The sequence below is a fragment of the Crinia signifera genome, chromosome 1 (genome assembly GCF_055691185.1).
Source record: "Crinia signifera chromosome 1, ASM5569118v1, whole genome shotgun sequence".
Lineage (NCBI taxonomy): Eukaryota > Metazoa > Chordata > Amphibia > Anura > Myobatrachidae > Crinia > Crinia signifera.
The window spans coordinates 436,317,819-436,336,895 of NC_139217.1; the positions used below are offsets into that span (position 1 = coordinate 436,317,819).

General features: G+C 45.3%; 1 protein-coding gene across 1 annotated transcript in view; it reads right to left on the reverse strand.

The window, feature by feature from the left end:
* Window positions 1-12,196, reverse strand: part of NDUFAF2 (NADH:ubiquinone oxidoreductase complex assembly factor 2) — a 102,042-nt gene extending 89,846 nt beyond the window's left edge. Inside the window, exon 1 of the mRNA XM_083153272.1 lies at window positions 11,954-12,196. Coding sequence (XP_083009398.1) covers window positions 11,954-12,071 — 118 coding nt within the window. The 5' untranslated portion in view covers window positions 12,072-12,196. The remainder of the gene's footprint in view (window positions 1-11,953) is intronic.
* Window positions 12,197-19,077: the final 6,881 nt, after the last annotated feature.

Below are 19,077 nucleotides of genomic sequence, written 5' to 3' on the forward strand. Positions count from 1 at the left end.
CATCAATAAACCCACAGAGCCAGTATTCCAGGAAGGTCACCCTGCCGCGTTTATCCCTATCACAGCACTGTCCTTATGCATCCAGAAATCTGCCAATATGTGCTGGTATTCCATTCCTGCTGGTGGACATCGTATCTGTGCAGCTCGCAGGCACAGCACTGACGGGGAAGGTCAGAGAAAATGCTTTGGCTGACCTACAATCTATGGAAAAAACACCTTTGCTTGCAAGCTATGAAAAGTAATTGAAAGCGACAATGACAGAGTATATATACCGAGAAAATAAATAAATAAAAAGAGGCGTCCTGTCAATTTGTTTGCCCATTATATTTCTATCAATCACTACATAGTACATACCCTCATACAGGAAGGGCAATGCAAATATGCTGCTGCGAGTGATGCTGGCCAATATTTGGTATTAGAGATGTAAATGCTATATATACAGGGGGGGGGGGGGGGGGGGATGTCTGTGGAGATAGCATGGCAAATCTCCGAGCAGCAAGCCATGCATCAACCCTTCCCACCTGCAAGAGACAGTCATTCATTTCTCTGCAAGCATTCTATACATCACCTTGCCGGCATGGAGAGATTTTCTGTCCTATTGGTCGTATATTTGCGTTGGTGAAAATTGATGAACTGACACCAAGTTGAAAGAGTGAAAAAAAAGGAATTCCAGCCACAAAGATTACAATCAATCATAATAAGAACAACAATTACTGTTAGGCCAGTAAAATGCACATTGCAGCCAGCTGTCCCTTCTCTCCGGACAAAGAAAGATCGCCCTCATTAATCTCTAATAATCAGCTATCCATACGTCTATACATCTACATACACATAGAAGTGATCACCAATAGTGAGGGGTCTCAAGAAGTCTGTGAATCGGTACAGAATGGCAGCGATGGGTTTGGTTGCCATGGCACTCTTCTCCAATCAGCTGCTACTTATAATATTATAGCATACACTTGATAATTGTTACTTCAAAGCTGACTGGTTACCATAGCACACTTCCACACTCCCATCACTGCTTCATACATATCCTCCATGGTCTTTAAAGCCAAAATCAGTAAATCAGTAAAGCCCATCTATGTCATCTCTCATATACAGGTATATCCCAGTCTACAAGCTGCCTAAAGTTAAGTAGGAAGATGGATGACCAATGGAGGAAGACTTGTTTCTAGGTTGAGCCAATTACACAGAGGGACCACATGTGATTAAGTTCTCCAGAGGAACTTTCCCTCCAATCAAAAACAACATATGTCATGTCCCGCCCCCAACTTCAGAGAAAAAGGTCTTATTTCTCCGCACCCAATTCTACCATAGCATTATTGAGGCTCAAAGCTTTCATCTGACAACACTTGGGATAACAACCAGGCCAATAAGAATGTTTCCAGATGGGCCATTATCAAAGAAACTTTTGATAAAACCATGATGAGGTGTGACTTATCTGATTCCATAAATGTCATCCAGACATACATACATAGTGTTTTCAGAGTTTGTGATAACATTGGGGATATGTTATTCATCTGGAAGAGCTGGCTTATAAAGCTTCAGAGTCTGGGATCAATATTCTTAACATGAAGTTCAAACTTCTTCTGCTTGGTTCTCTTGGACAACACAAGACAACGACCAACACAGGAGAAGACCTGTTACTCGCATCTTATCGGCAGCCAGTCTATACAGTCTATGATCATCTTATACAGACATTTTTAACTCCAGTCCTCAAGTACCCCAAACAGGTCATGCTTTGCGATGGTCTTTAAATCATACACAGGTGAAATCATCTATTTGGATGGGTCAGTAATGATCCCAGGCGCTTCCACAGACAAAACCCTAAAACAAAATAGTAAATTTGGGGTTTGAGAGTGAGAACTACTGGTCTAACAGATCAGGAATAATGGTGGAGGTGGCTTGCACTGGGTGTCCCTTTGTGCTACTCCTTTCATTATGTGTATGTGTTATTCCCTTGTTTTAACTAATGTTTATTTATGACCCATTGGAGGAAAAAAATTATGATCAGACTGTAGTTACCATTGTCATTGTGCCAGCTCCAGAAACAGCAGAAAGGACAATAGTACGATACAGAGAAGGATAAGCAAGACAGAGAACAGTGCGATGCATGTGCCCCCCCTCCCCCCCCAATCCCTTACCACTTACACAGCAGCCATAAGGACATACAAGCCATCAGACCCCTGTGCTGCTAACGAAATGAAAAAGCAGAATATATTAATAAAAAAAAGAACTTAAAAAAAAAAACAGACAAAACAATACAGGGGCTGAGTATCTATCTTTGCCCTTTTACCCATCTAACTAAATTATAATTCAAAGTAAGTCGGGTGGGAATGAGCAGAATAGAACATAGCTTAATATTTCATAACAACTTACTATGCAAGTGTGGCGCTCATTACACCAGGTGACAGGATTGTGACTGACAAGTTAGAAAGTGCTCTAGTACAACGCACACAGGCTGCAGTCAGCCGGCACTTACTGCACCAAGCAGCAGATGTGTGCTCTGTGGTCTGCAAAGCTCACATACACCCAGAAGATGCTAACACACAGCTCTCTGCTTATAGGACTCACCCCAAACAGATCCATTGACAAAACCGTTAGAAAACAAGATAAGTAGCCTGATAAACTAGATATTTATTCCCATCCCCGCTTATTATATATATTGACAGAACTTATTGTTTTAGGTATACAACACCGCAAGGTGTCCGCAGTGACTTGAAGAGAATATAGAAGAGTATCTCACACCTCACTGTAAATTCATTGGCTGTAGTCACCATGGCAACAGTCAAAAAGCTTGCACCATAATGTTGAGTGCCACATGGTAAACGTCAACACCTGCCAAATATCTAGATGTAGCAGACAATATTAACGGTATTATAGTATTCAGTCTAGCATCCTGCAACTGCCGCAACACATGCAGTTCCTCTTTCCTGCCTCTCTGCACTGGTTTCTCTAGCACACTATGGTCTGTATCTCAGTGCTGAGCCAGGAGAAAGGTGCTAGAATAATAATGGCTTTCAACATTGCAACTGTTCCGATAACATCAAATTCAGTCTCATTAACCAAACCTACAACGAATAGTTTGGTTAACCAAGTAGATCATTTATAAGTTACTGGTACCATAGTGCTGTGCTACTAAACATCCTTACTGGCAGCAGAGAACAACACGTAGCTCCACTAGAAGGGAAACCTAAGAGGAACTATTATATACAGCCTAGGCTGAGAAACATCATCCTCTGAGTTCCTGGTCAGCAATGGGCAAGATTGAATGCAAACAGGAAATCCTGTATGAACAGAGACTCGATATTTAGCACAAAGAGAACTTGTAATACACTAATGATTGCAGTCAGTCAGAGGCAGGGCTCAATAGTGACAGCTCTCCAATGTCGCTGTCAGCTTGGCACAGGCAGGATGATCCGATGCTCCAGGCTGCTAGTTAAGGACTGCACTAAAAATGTGTCTGACACCGTCTGAGTATTTTCAGGTTAGAAATGATTATTTGAAGGGAAATGTTTTGTTCTAGCTTTTGCAAAACTGGAATTAAAGCTTTTGCTGGAAAATCTTTGATTATAACCTTTGGCTGGTAATAAAAGTAAGGCCTCCGTGCAGATTAAAGGGCTCGCATACACGTACGGCCTCTGGGATCTGCAGCATTCGGCTGGGAAAGCTTACACAATGAGAACTGCTCTGTGCTGTACATCACTGGTTGTGACACATCCAATCGCAGGGAAAAGGGAGTAACGATTAAATCATTCGGCCAGTACATAGAAGACAATACTCATCTTAACTGGGTGGAAACATCATCTATATATCTATCTATCTATCTATCTATGTCTAGTGTCCGTTTGTTGGCAGAGAGTGAAACTGCATATCTTTTTCTCTCACACATGCACAAACACAGAGGCAATCACAAGGTTGCAAAGCATTTGCAACCTTGTGACTAGCTTGCAAAGCTATATATATATATATATATATATATATATATATATATATATATATATATATATATATATATATATATATATATATATCCTAATTAACCCTTTCCCCAAAAAAAAATAATTATAAAAAATAAAATCTATGTTACAAATCATCATTTTCTAAAAAATGTTGGAAGCAGCAACATATTGTACCATGTAATGAATTTGTCACATCATGTCTCATAAAGAGACATCCCAAAGTCCAGAGTCTGCATCTTGTCCATAAAGCAAAACCGGGCCTGGGACCTGGGGCCTTATTCTAGTTCACTCTTAGAGGCAAATTCCTTCTCAAATGGACAAAACCATGTGCACTGCAGGTGGGGCAGAGATAACATGTGCAGAGAGTTAGATTTGGGTGGGGTTTTGCTTCAAAGTGAGATCTATATTGCAGTGTACAAATAAAGCAGCCAGTATTTTCCCTGCACAGAAACAAAATAACTCACCCAAATCTAATTCTATCTGTGCCTGTTACATCTGCCCCCCTGCAGTGCACATGGTTTTGTCCATCTGAGAAGGAATTTGCCTATAAGAGTGAACTAGAATAAGGCCCTATGTCAGAGGTTCCCAAACTTTTTGGAATCACAGCGCTCTGGAGTATCAGAATTTTTTTCATGGCACCCCAGGCCAAAAGTTTCTTATTGAGTTCTTTAAACAAATATATATTACATTAAATAAATAGTTTTTATATGTGATCCTTAGGTCCAGTTATGTGGTGAGGGACAGGATTCACTTTGGTTTGTTCACATATTGTATGATTGGAAGACACAAGCACTGATTTTCCCTATTACATTGACCATAAATAAAATTAAATGTTCCTGGACCACCATCCCAGGGCACCCCTGCAAGTGCTCTGTGGCACCCCAGGGTGCCACGGCACACAGTTTGGGAACCACTGCCCTATGTACATATGCTGGAGGCCTCATTTGAATAAAGATTGACTGTACAGATTATTATTATAGCATCATCATCATCATTATCTTGTATTCAGCTGGTACCACAAGGATTACATAGCACCATGCATAGACGATAGATCATGTAACAAGATAACATAGGCACAAATTAACCAAATTAGACAAGATCACAAATTGAATTTGCAACAAGCGAGGGAAATACGTCTTTAGACACACTGGAAGGGCCAAGGCTGGAGCTCAGAGGTACAGTCGGCACATGGTTGCAATAATCTAGACGGGAAGTTATCATGTCTAGGAGGGTTTTTTTCCTGGATGGCAAAGAAAATTACCTAGATATGGGGTTATTGTCAATGGAAGGGGGGAAGAAAATTACCTCAGGCTTAAGGTGATTTATATGATTTGCGTTACCTACATGCACGATAACGATATCATTAACTATATAATCATGCATATCGTTCAGTGTGTGTGTTGCCTGCTCCTGCATATTGTTAACAATAACCTCTATGGTCTGAACATGCAGTCCAATCTAATGATATTGGCAGTAATAGGAAGGAGGGGAGAGAAAGGCAGGTGAAAAAACATAAGAGACAAGTAGAATGTGAAGCATTAAAGTGCTCTGACAGGTGATGATCGCAAAAAAGTGGTCTCAATCACTAATGCTAATCAACATGATGAACAATCAGCAATAGGTTGGACTTTTTTGTGCAAAAATTTTGACAATCATACAACTCCTCCTCTGCCGAAAATAACTGCTATAGGGAATAAAATGAGGTGCTGTATGGGCATTTTCTTTGAAGATCCAAAAAATCTGCAAATCATTGGTAAATACCTGTAGTGTATAGCTGGCCATACACCTACAGATTGATTGTCCGGTCTGGCTGATTGGAACAAAAACCTGGTAATGGATGAGAGCAAATGACAGTTGACCATTTGCTTCGAAATGCTGGAAAACTGCCAAAAAGGGTCATTCAGATATTACGAGATGTTTGTTCTAACCAGCCGGATCTGATAAAAAATCTGTAGGTGTAGGGCCAGCTTAAGATTGGGAAGTTGCCTGCCTTTGCTGTCCGTAGCTCTCAAAGGAAGCACGGCACACCCCCAACAGGGACGTTGGCATGTAGGCCTGCCCATAATGGTGACATCACCAAGTTGGGGGTAGTGGCATCTCCAAGTGGGGGTAATGATATCTCCGGGTGGGAGCGCCCCCCTGCCCGCCTAACTGACGCCCACATTTTAAGTGCCCCCTTTCTCCCAGCGCCCTGCCGTCCTGTAGGGATCATTAGATATCGCCTGTGCCGCGAAAACGAATGACCCAGCGTTAAACACAGCGATATAGTTAACAATATTGTTCAGTGTTTAGCAGAGGGTTCTTCATTAACAATATCGTTCAGTGCCGTCACCGGGAACCCCCGCCAAGCATGCAGTCCAATCTGACGATATCATCAGTGACGGCATGTTCAGACGATTGATAATATTGTTAACGATCCGCAGGCGCGTGCATAGTTAATGACATAGTATTGATATGTAGGATATTGTTATCGTGCATATCGTTCATGCAGGTCATATAGAGTGTACCCAGCTTTAGGCTGGTTACACACCTAAACATTTACCTGTCCAATCTGTCTGGTAGAAACAAAAAAATGGTAAAGTATGGGAGCAAAGGACAATCAACCATTTGCTCTGAATGATGGAAACCAGACAATAGTTAATCAGTGAAATTGGTTAAAGCTGCTTGATTTTACAGATTTTACCCAATAATAATTTTTAACCAAATTGCTCACTTGGGAGCAGGGACGGACTGGGCACCAGATTTGGCCCTGGCATTTGTGCATGCTGTGCATGTGTACACTGCTGATCCCGGTGTGCAGGAGGCCCCATCTCTCCTGGACCATACTGGCGCACAGAGAGCCGCCAGACCCACTGTAAGTCCAGCGGCTCTCTCTGTGTGCCGTTTGGGAAGCATTGCTTACACCCTGATTGGACAAATTGGCCCCTCTGGAATTTGCCAGATGGACAATCATTTGATCTGCAGATATATATATATATATATATATATATATATATAGTATATATATATATATATATATATATATATATATATATATATATATATATATATCTATATATCTATATATCTATATATCTATATATATATATATATATATATATATATATATATATATATATATATATATATATACATACACTAGTGTGTACCCAGAATTAGACAGATGCATAACACATGGGCTACCACAAAATTGCTTGTTTGACAGATCCCCTCCCCCAAACAAATGTATTAAGTATATGCCTAGACAAATTCATGTCAAAATCACAACTTTAATTCATGGTGACAGGTGCAGCTTCATTTAAAATTCCCCTCAAATACTACTTTGCATTTTGTCAACCAATGCTGCCCTCTTGTGGCAAAATTAAAGCATTGCTAATAGAACATTCAAAATACTTCCTGCTCAGTACCAGGATGGCTGACTGGCAACTTCTAGGTCAATACCAAAGGTCAACACTGAGAAAACATAGAATTAGGGAGCACTAATTTGGGGTCCACGTAATCATTATTACATTGCTCTACAAGTGTTTGATAAAATTATTTGGGAATTGTTCTGGAAAGCACTAGGTATGTTGATGTAATCAGCAAGTCATTTAAAGCATCACTTACACTAAAACATATAACATTACATAGAAAACCGGTTTATGCATGTAATAATGTATTTCTTACAAAGTATTGTGGTTACATTGTTACCATAGGCTCCTCAGTCATCTTGGTCTTGGCTAAACAAAAATTACAACTGAGGGGGAAATGTATCAAACCTTCTAAAGAGTGGAAAAGCACACAAGCAGAGAAACGATCCATTGCAACCAATACATTTCCACCTATCATTTAACCAGCACATTCTATAAATTATTTTGCTATTTGGCATATGGCTAAATACATTACAAGAAACATCAAAAGCTGGCCATACGCTTGTATGACTTTTCTGAGGGGAGAAGTCGCACACTATACCCCTTAAGCTGCTCGGAAGCTTCCCAAGTGACCCCGTATGCGGTCCTTTTTGCATATGATGTATTGTATGCGATCCCAAACATGGGACCTCCCAACATTCTTCCGCCTGCAGGGAGCGGAGTGTGGCCATGAGCCTGTGTGGCTCATCTGAACTGCTGCAACATATTCCCTTTATTTCAAAAAGGGGACCAGTTTTGCAGCATCCAATTAAGTTTATACAGGGGGTACAGCAGCTATAGCAGGGGTCTTCTACCCATGCTCGTGGCCCGCGGAGCTGATCTCAGTGGCCCCCTGCCCGCCATGCACAGGATTTTTTTTTTTAAGTAAAAGAAAATGCTGCCGAGGGAGGCAGTGTAATGGAGTCCCCTTGGGTGCCGCCTACCCGATTTCCATTGGCTGCAGGCAGGGCAGAGGAGTGGATCCAACGCGGCTGAGGGAGGAGGAGGCACGTCTGGTCACGAGCTGGGGAGTTGGGACCCGGCGAAGCTGCGGGAGGAGGAGACGCAGCTGGCGGAGGGGGGACCCGGCACTGGAACTGCAGGAGGAGGAGGCACAGCTGGCGGAGGGGAGCCGGCGAAACTGCAGGAGGAGGCATGGATGGTGGAAGCAGGTGACCCGTCAAAGCTGCAGGATGAGGAGGTACATCTGGCGGGAGCAGGGGACCTGGCAAAGCTGCAGGCATTACTGGGGTCATTGTGTGTGGGGCATTACTGGGGGCATTGTGTGTGAGGGGCACTGCTGGGGCATTGTGTGTGAGGGGCACTGCTGGGGCATTGTGTGTGAGGGGCACTGCTGGGGCATTGTGTGTGAGGGGCACTGCTGGGGCATTGTGTGTGAGGGGCACTGCTGGGGCATTGTGTGTGAGGGGCACTGCTGGGGCATTGTGTGAGGGGCACTGCTCGGGCATTGTGTGTGAGGGGCACTGCTGGGGCATTGTGTGTGAGGGGCACTGCTGGGGCATTGTGTGTGAGGGGCACTGCTGGGGCATTGTGTGTGAGGGGCACTGCTGGGGCATTGTGTGTGAGGGGCACTGCTGGGGCATTGTGTGTGAGGGGCACTGCTGGGGTATTGTGTGTGAGGGGCACTGCTGGGGTATTGTGTGTGAGGGGCACTGCTGGGGAATTGTGTGTGAGGGGCACTGCTGGGGCATTGTGTGTGAGGGGCACTGCTGGGGCATTGTGTGTGAGGGGCACTGCTGGGGCATTGTGTGAGGGGCACTGCTGGGGCATTGTGTGAGGGGCACTGCTGGGGCATTAGGTGAGGGGCACTGCTGGGGCATCATGTGTATAAGCAGGAGTACTGCTGGCATTATGGTCTGTGGCATAATGGGCATCAGTGTGGGGCATAATGTGCAATGGGCATAATTTTGTGTGGATTAATGTGTAATGGGCATCACGGTGCGGCATAATGTGTAATGGGCATTATGGTGTATGACATAATGTACAACAGGTATTACGGTGTGTGGCATAATGTCTAATGGACACTATGGTGTGATGCACAATGTGTAATGGGCATTACGGATAAACAGTGTAACAGTGTATATTGATTTAAGTAGCCTTTCATTGTTTGGGTTTGATCTGTGAGGCATACTATTTCACTGTGTGGGCCTTCATGTTTATATGTCATTGTGCAGCCTTCAGTCAACTAAGCGTGTGAGGACAAGGACCATTCCTGCGGTAACCAATGTCTGGTCATGCAGGTTGCAAAAGAGGTGTCAGGTAATTGTTTTCCTGCTAGTTCACACTCGTCATAATTAGACCACGCCCCTTATAATTAGGTCACACCCGTTTTTGGGAGCGCGCCTACGGCGCGTGCAATTTATTCAATATCAAATTAAATATGGGGGGGCCACATATTTTACTGTTTGCACTAGAACCCAAATTGGCTGCTGATAACTATTAGGGTGTGTGTGTGTGTGGGGGGGGGGGTTATGTGCTGAGTATGGGCGGCTGTGCCAACTATCTATGAAGGACTGTGCTGACGTTATAGGGGAGCTGTGATTCTATGGGGCTGTCCGAAGTTCTGTAGGCGATTTTAGTGGCCCTCGGGCTTCACTGGATTTTTTTAGGTGGCCCACGCTGTCTTAAAGGTTGAAGACCCCTGAGCTATAGGATCAGGTTTTTCGATCCAGTCCAACATATAAAGGGTGCCCCAATTAACTGACACAAGGGGCCAACACATGTTCTGTTATCCCCCAGAGTAGACAGACCGGACTTTAAAAAATGACAGTTGGGAGCCAATTGGCTGGAGCACCATTTTTCACACACAAAAAGTTTTAAAACTCGCTGCATATAGTAAGACTCGTTGATAAATGGGCCCGTGAGCTCATTATTTTTATTTTACATTGCAGATGTCCAATGGTTATCTGGCCCAATGGGAGGATGCCAGAGAGGGGTGCTATTACAGTAGCGCAACGTACAGGATTGCAGTGGTATATTATCGAAAAGAAAAAGACACAAACCCAAAAGTGAAGTTGCCTGTAGCAACCAATTATTTTCTTTCATTTTATAGACTGGGCTAGATAAAGGATAGCTAGATGATCGGTTGCTCTGGGCAACAACTCCAAGTTATGGGCTCTTGACATTGGTGGTGGAGGGGATTCCCCATAATCTAAAGGTGCCGATACACTGGGATGATAAATATGCAATTCGGTAAATTTTTAAACGATTGTGGCGATTAATCGCGTAAAAAGTGGTCAAAATCGCTTGCATACAACTGCAGGTCCGATGCACCATCCCGTGTGCATCACAATGAGCCTGTGGGCATTTATTCAATGCTATCCGGACTATTTGTCTACAGCAAAAAGATAGACAACCATTAGGTAGACACCATTAGTTAGACAAGCAAAAAGGTCGACATGCCAAAAGGTCGACACTGCCATTAGGTCGACATGGGGTTTTTCACTGTTTTTTGTGCTGGCAGGCAGTATTTCATGCCCTACCATCCACTAGGGCGTGGTGTGAGAATAAAATAGTGTGCAGTTCACTTTAAACTGTGTCCATGTCGAATGTGTCGACATTTGGGTAAAAAAAAAATGAAAAACCCCATGTCGACCTTTTGACTGTCGACCTAGACACTGTGGACCTAATGGCAGTGTTGACCTTTTGGCATGTCGACCTTTTTGCATGTCTAACTAATGGTGTCTACCTAATGGTTGTCTATCTTTTTGCTGTAGACAAATGGTCCCGCTTACGACAGTGAATACAGGAAATATGTAAAAACCGGACCCGGACTAGACTCCGGACTGCCGGACAGGACATCAAAATCTGCAGTCCGGAGCTTGTAGGGTCCGGTCCGGGGGGTGTCCTGTCCGGGGGGGGGGTCCCTGTGATAGCTATCACCAGGGACATGGGGGAGGGGAGATTACAACCTTCCCGGGTGGTCCGAACCGTCCGGTTTTGCTACACAGTTGGCAATGGAAATCGGACGCTCGCAATGCTTCGGGCACGGAGGCTCGCTTCGCTCGCCACAGCTTCAATAACCTCCTCCACGCCCTAGTGGATGGTAGGGCATGAAATACCGCCTGTCGGCACATGTCGGCTCAAAAAACAGTGAAAAACCTCATGTCGACCTTTATGCAAATTTGACCTTAAGTCAGGTCGACCTTCCTGCCAGTCGACCTAATGACTGTAGACCTAAGTTCATTCTAATATATGACCGCATCCACCTTGAATACACCCCTGTGAGTCACACTGCCAGCAGAAGAGATATACAGTATCAGACCTGAGCCCAGCCAGGCAAGATGGGATTGCATGCAATATACTATGTGCAAAAGGATTGCATACGATATATTGCATGCAATCCTGTCGCTTAGGAAAAGGTCTATCCCTCTCAGATGGCTCAATGGGGGATCGCAGAGAAGTCTTCCCAGTGAATAGCCAGCTTTATTCTCTGTATGTGCGAGGAGGTCTCATCTGTCTGGATTTTGTGTGTTATTAATATGCAGATAGTAACTATGCACAGATTATAATAATTATATATATATGCTGTAATACAAGCAGTAAGGCAGCAAATGCATATAGCTGGACACTGCTGATTACCTGTCCATGTTCTCTGCTCAGGGATGACATAGTATTTATTCCCAAACTGGTCAGTGCCTACATGGTGCTTCAACGTCCCCAGCGCCCTCTGCAGAAAAGAGAACACCCTGCTCATCATGCCGCTTCTCAGACCTCTGAGTGTGTGTTTGGACTCTGCTGAGGAATATAAAGTAGGGGAATAGCAAAATCTAAGTAATACAGCGGTCTCCTGTCTGCACTCACTACCCACAGGTCTGGTTTCCGCAACAGCTTCCTTCCTGCCTCCTTCAGACGTTATCACACTCACTAACACTAGGGGAGCACGGGTGGGAAAATGCTGTACGTGTATGTGTGTGGCAAATAGGAGCACCGGCCATTTTGTCGAAGCCTTGCAGCTTTGCAGCCTGCAAACATGGCCGTCTGCAAAGCTGTATCATATAGCAGTGCTTTTGCTTTCAGTTACTTCCAAGGCTAATAATGAAGATACACCTTGTGGGTTTATTATATGTCAGTGACTGAGAGGCTGCATCATCATCACCAGATTTACAAGGCTTTTATGTTTTATAATCCTATTAATTATGTTTGTTTGTTACATCTTTAGGGAAATTCGTTTCTTTAATTTTTTTAATTTTGTACATTTAAAGACAATCTTTAACTTTCAATTCAGTCATGCACCAACAATATTGAAGAGAGACACTGCGAGAACTTGTATGACTGAGAACTGAAGTTTTCCAAGATAAATATAAACCATACTTCAGGGTTGCCTACCCTCCCGGAATGGCCGGGAGGGTCCCGGAAATCGGGTCCCCCTCCCGGCCCCCCGGAAAGGGTGGCAATCCTCCCGCATATCCCCCCAGCTCCCGTGATGTGTCCCTCGATGGGGGGGTCCGCAGGTAAAATGCAGTGATTGCGGCATTTTAGCTCCGCCCCCCGCAGCGCAATGCCTGAAATACCAGCATTGCATGGCGGGGGGCGGGGCTAAAATGACGCGACGCTGTAGGCATGCCCCCCCCCCACATGGCATCATCTGTGTGACCACGCCCCCTAACCGCCTCTTTTTCCACTCCTGGATATGGCCCCGCCCCCTGACTAACAGAGCTGGCTGCCCTCTCCCAGAGAGGGCAGCTCAAAAGTCGGCAAGTATGCCATACTTGCCGACTTTTAACTTCGGGAGAAGCCTGGAGAGGAGACCACGCAGCAGCATGTCAGGGGGCGGGTTGGAGATGGACATCACCAAGCCTTGCCCTCATAGCTGGGGCAGGGGCTAAAATGATGCAAAATGGCGCAATTTGCATCATTTTAGCCCCGCCCCTCACCGCAGACTCACGAAAATCGGTATGTAGTGTAGCGGGGAAGGGGGGTGCTGGGGACAGTGTGTCCAATGCGGGAGACTTGCCAACCTTCCCGGGGGGCTCCGGGAGGGGGACCCAAATTTCGGGAGCCTCCCGGCCATTGCGAGAGGGTAGGCAAGCCTGATATAAACTATACTTCCATGAGTTCCTTGATACAGTGGAACAGTTACATATGGAGCTGTTGGGGCGCCAGACGGCTCCCTGACAGTCGGGATTCCGAAGTCATTCCTCCGACGTCAGAATCCCGACTGCTCCCTCGTGGGGGTCCACGACCCCCATAGAGGGAGAATAAAATAGGTGGCGAGCGCAGCTCACCACCGTGCCCACAGCGTGGCGAGCGCAGCGAGCCCGCAAGGGGCTTCATTGCGCTCCCCCCGCTGTGCAGTCGGGATTCCGACGTCTGAGTAATGACTGTCGGAATCCCGACTGTCGGGCAAATATACCACACCCAGCTGTTGCAGAAGGGTGCTAAAATAGGATAGCAAGGGACGTGCCGTACCCCTGTTGTAAAGGGAAATGGCACTGGTCAGCATGAAACACAACATCAATGTTGGGACATAAGTACAAAGCCTTGAGTGATAAAGTGGAGAGAGGTAAAGTGCCAGCCAATCAGCTCCTATGTGATCGCTCTCCAAGGCTTAGTACATTGTCCCCTTGCGGGATCGCTTCACTCGTCACGCTTCTGAAGCGAGCCTGCAAGGTAATAGATGTTGGCGTGGACCCATCCTCGTGGCTCGCCGTACACTACGTAACTTCCGTGGCATAGGCGGTGGCCGCAAAAATGAGGAAGTAACAACTGACCAATAGTCAACATCTTATAAGTCATGGAATCTTGAGAACCCCGTAGACATACCCTACATAAAAATGGCTGGTGTTTCTATAGAGATCGATGTTGCAATGGTCAGATTCAAGCTATGGAAGATGCAATTATCATGTTTAAAAGGTATTTCATTTAAGGAAACTTTTGGACTTATATTAGTGCACACTATTATTTTAGGTTTTCAAATAAGTTTAATGGCAACCTAACAAAACTCAAATGTATCTTATTTTGATAATTCAGTTATGTATCAAAAGCAAGTAATGAAGGAGTAATGAAGGAGTACAGGCTGTACATGTGTAAGTGGGGGCTATCAGAGACTGGAGGGACTCCAAATGGGTAGATCGCAGGTTGGATGGCCAATCCTGGGATTGGGATTGGCCCCAAAATGTCCAGGATTTCAATCGCGGGATTGTAGTTTCCAATCCCGGGATTTCAGGATTAGATTGCGCAGTCTAATGCCAGGCAGCAAAAAAAAAAGAATATGGTACAGCGCTGTGTTGAATATAAATGTAATTTATTTAAAAAGTATACAATTGTATACTTTTTAAATAAATTACATTTATATTCAACACAGCGCTGTACCATATTCTTTTTTTCTTTTTTGCTTGATCTATTTTAAGGGGTTTAGGTAATTTCCCCTTTTGGTACAGCTGCAGTGTAGAATATCCTAATCAGCGCTCATTATCTTTTGTATTTCTAATGCCAGGCAGCATCTGAGCACCTGCTCAGACGCTGCCCCACTGTTCCCAACCCCAGCTTGACTAGGACATAGGTCACGCTGCACAGGCCACACTGCTGTACCCCCATTGTTGGAAATCTCTCCCTGCCTGCTCCTGCCGCCGCTGGAAATCTCTCAGTGCTCGCTCCCGCCGCAAAGCGCCACACCACCTGCGCTGATTCCCACTCCCCCAAGTAAGTAAATGGGGGGAGTGGGGTTTCTTTTAGGAATGCCGATCCTGGGAATCCGGGGATTGAGCATTTTTCAATTGGCATCCCTAATCGCAGGGACTGTGCAGTACAAAATAAGTCTTATTTTATTGAGTTAAATGTCAAGATCTGCTCAGATCTCTTGTTGGACGTAAGAGCACTGCACAAGATCTGTATGACCGTCACTCAACGGAAAGGCAAGTCTACAGAGAAAAAGTTCCCATACACTTCCTTTGTTACATTTTGTACTATTACATGGCCGTATTCAGTAAGTTGACAAATCCATGCTAGACTAGATGGGGCATTTGTAACATGTTTCTGCACAGGGTAAATACTGGCTGCTTTGTTTTGATATTGTAATTTAGGTTTTATGTTGACTAAGCCTCACCCAAATCTAAAGCCCCTTACACAGGGTGACCTCAGCCTTGTGCTGAGTGACGTAGTTTAGCACCGATCGATCAGCAAACAAAGCTGACACACATGCTATGCACATATGTGCTAACACATGTGTGCTAACTCAGTTTCTTGAACCATATGCAGCTCAATCTGACTAGATCTTGACCAAATGTGTTCAAGATCTGAGCAGGTGATGGCGATGTGCGGGACCACACATTGACATCACTTGGGGGCATACACACAGAGCAATCTGTGCTAAATTATGAGTTAAATCATGCCGTTTGTATTCCCAATAACTCTATCTGCACATGTTACATTTGTCCCACCCTCAGTGCATTATGGTTTTGTCCATTTGAGAAAGATTTTTCATTTGGTATTTTGTGATCACCTCAGAATCAGGCCAACGACATTGCTTTATTGTATGTATGTGGGATACAATATGTCCACTAGATGGCGCTTATGCATAAGAATGCAAAGACTACCTTCATTTATAAGATCATTATTTATATAGTACCTATATCTTACACAGTGGGACTTATTCAGTGGTGTACGCAAATCTGATTTTTATTTAGTGGAGTTATTATTGGTAGTCTGCGGCGTGTGTGACTAATGCTGGCCATACATTAGTCGCGCAGGGCAGGTGCCATAATGGTCTTGCGATGGAGGTCACAGAGAGGATACATTTTCAAAATGATTGAATGTGAGGGGCTGTTTGAAGGAATGTAACGGGAGTGGTAATGCAGCCAGGTCGCATCCATATTTGGTGAATGTTATGGCTTGCAACTGAGATCTCGTTTGCAGTAGTTACAATGGGATGCAGTTAAAATCCCGGCGGTCGGGATCCCGGCGTTCTGAATCCCGACCGCCGAAATCCCGACACTTTCTCCCTCCGTGGGTGTCCACGACACCCCTGGAGGGAGAATAAATTAGCGTGCCGAGCATAGCGAGGCACCGGGCCCGCTGCGTGGCGAGCGCAGCGAGCCCGCAAGGGGGGGCAATCCACGTCGGGATTTCGGCGGTCGGAAACATTAAAATGTCCCCCCAAAAGTACTTTACGCCACCCCGCGATCAACGTGAACCCGAAGCGTGGCGAGCGCAGCGAGCCCGCGAGGGGCGGCGGTACGCGTCCTCCGACCTTTTCATACCCCCACTATCCACGTCAGCGTGGAGTTTAGAATAGAATAGTGTGGCGAGCGCAGCGAGCCACCGAGCCCGAAGCGTGGCGAGCGGACGCGGATACCTTCACAGTTATATGCGTCCCCTCGCAGGCTTCCCAGGTGTCCATGGCGACGCGGACACCTGTGAAGCCCGCGAAGGGACGCGTTTACCTGTGAAGGTATCCGCGTCCGCTCGCCACGCTTCGGGCTCGGTGGCTCGCTGCGCTCGCCACACTATTCTATTCTCAACTCCACGCCGACGTGGATAGTGGGGGTATGAAAAGGTCGGAGGACGCGTACTGCCGCCCCTCGCGGGCTCGCTGCACTCGCCACTTTTCGGGTTCACGTTGATCGCGGGGTGGCGTTAACTACTTTTGGGGGGACATTTCACTGCTCAGGGGGTTTTTTGGGGGTTTCTGGCCCATTTACCATTCTTCCCTATGCTGATTTGGGTAAATTGACCCATTTAACATTGTTTCCTATGGGAAATCGGGGTCATCGCGGGTAAATTGAGGCATTTAACATTGTTCCCTATGGGGAAATCGCGGCCATCGCGGGTGGACCATTTAAGCATTTTTAGGCGCACACGACGCGACCGACCCGATTTTTCACTGTTTTCAATGCATTTCAATGGAAAAATCGGGGGCATCGCGTCGGTCGCGTCGCAGGCCACTAAAATTACCCCCGATGGCCGCGATATGTGGCCGTGCTAGGAAACAAGTACCATGTATTTTTATTAAAACCAATTATTGTGTGAATTATAACATATTGTAATGGTATATGACAATGGGATTGCACTAAAGTAGTGTGGGGTAACTCCTTGGGCGGCAAAGGTTGTGGATCTACATATTCCAGCAGGCTCTGACACTTATGGTTTGGACTGTAATGGTTGTAGTGTGTCAGGGCATGCTGGCACATGTAGTTCCACAACACCAGTGAGCCATGTTTGACTGCAAACTTCATTCATACATGTATCAAATGTACTTACAAGCTAGATACCAACATGGGATAGGTCAGCACCACCATCTGCATCCGTTGGGCACTGTGTATTAGGCTAAATGTGGGTGGAAACAGATGGTATTGGTCAATAATTTGTTTATGAGTACACTTACAGCACAGGTACATTTTGGAGTACAGGGCACATGTACTTACCAGAAAAGTAACGGCTGATGATGTATGTCCGGCACAACTTCTTTAAAGCAAGTAACACTTGAGTAAAATGCTTAGAGAAAGTGGCCTGTGATACCCCCAAGGCCAATGAGGTCACAGACTGAGTGGAGCCTGTGGCCAAATAGTAGAGGGCACACATTAATTTGTGCAGCCCAGACACTGCATAGTTGCCTCCCCCAAAAGGGTCCAAATCATCTCTCACCTGCTCATATAAGTCCAACAGGTTAATGCGGTTCAGCCTAAACATCCCCACAACCTGTTGATCCGAGAGGGAGTCCAGGTACAGCCGAGCACGATACATACGTGGGGTACGTAGTTGTCGGGGGGCTACCTGGATCTGGCGCGCAGCTTCCTCCCTCCTGCGCAGCTCCTCCAAATGGGCCACATCACAGATAAGCAACTCCAAACCACTCTGCAAAATCTCCATGTCTCAAACCCTCACAGGTGTCCTTAATGATGTTGGGGTTTATGTAGGGGTGTTTGTGAGTGAAAATGAGGGCACCTGTGCTGAAATTAACCATGTGTGCACTTGACCAAAATGAGTTCTGGCCCAAATCGCCAAACAGAACCTGGTCTGAAATAAGTGCGATTATTAGACACCTAAAAAGTGCGATTTGCGAAAGCGCATTGCATTAAATAAGCGAGTTGTATACTTTTCTATACGAAAACATCTGGATGCGATAAAAATGCAAATTCATTTCGCACTTTTGGTCCGCATGCGTTAACGCACATAATATGCGATTTCAGTCCCTTAGCGCACCCTATTAAATAGGCGATTTGACGGAAAAATGCGATGTCGCCATTTTGTTGACTAATTAACGCCAAAAAACGCAAATCTCATCCCATAGAATGTCACCCTTGGTGTCAAATAGTGAACGATTGTACAAACGATTACACATCAATGATTCATGTTTAACTTTTGGTTTAGGGGAGTGTGAGCCAGTCAATCAGCTTTACTAAATCGTTCATCGTGCATACACATGAAACAATTGGCAAACATCGCTAAAGATTGGTCCATGATCTTTCTGCATGTAGGAAAAAACATAGACCTCTACCAACGACTGGTGGGTACGCGCATCGGCATCGATATCATTCATACACACGGAACTGTTTGAGCAACTGGTCGTTTCAATTGGTCGGAACGGCCAGATCTTTTGCCAAATCTATCCATGTGTACTTACCCTGGCTGTCTGACCCTGGTCTAGAGCACAAATGTTTGTTATATGAAGCATCTAGCGGATTGGGGGGGCCAAATTATTTTTGATGTGGTGAGGAGCCTGTGATAGTCAGAAGTTACAGTCGCATGTTAAAAAAGGACAAAAT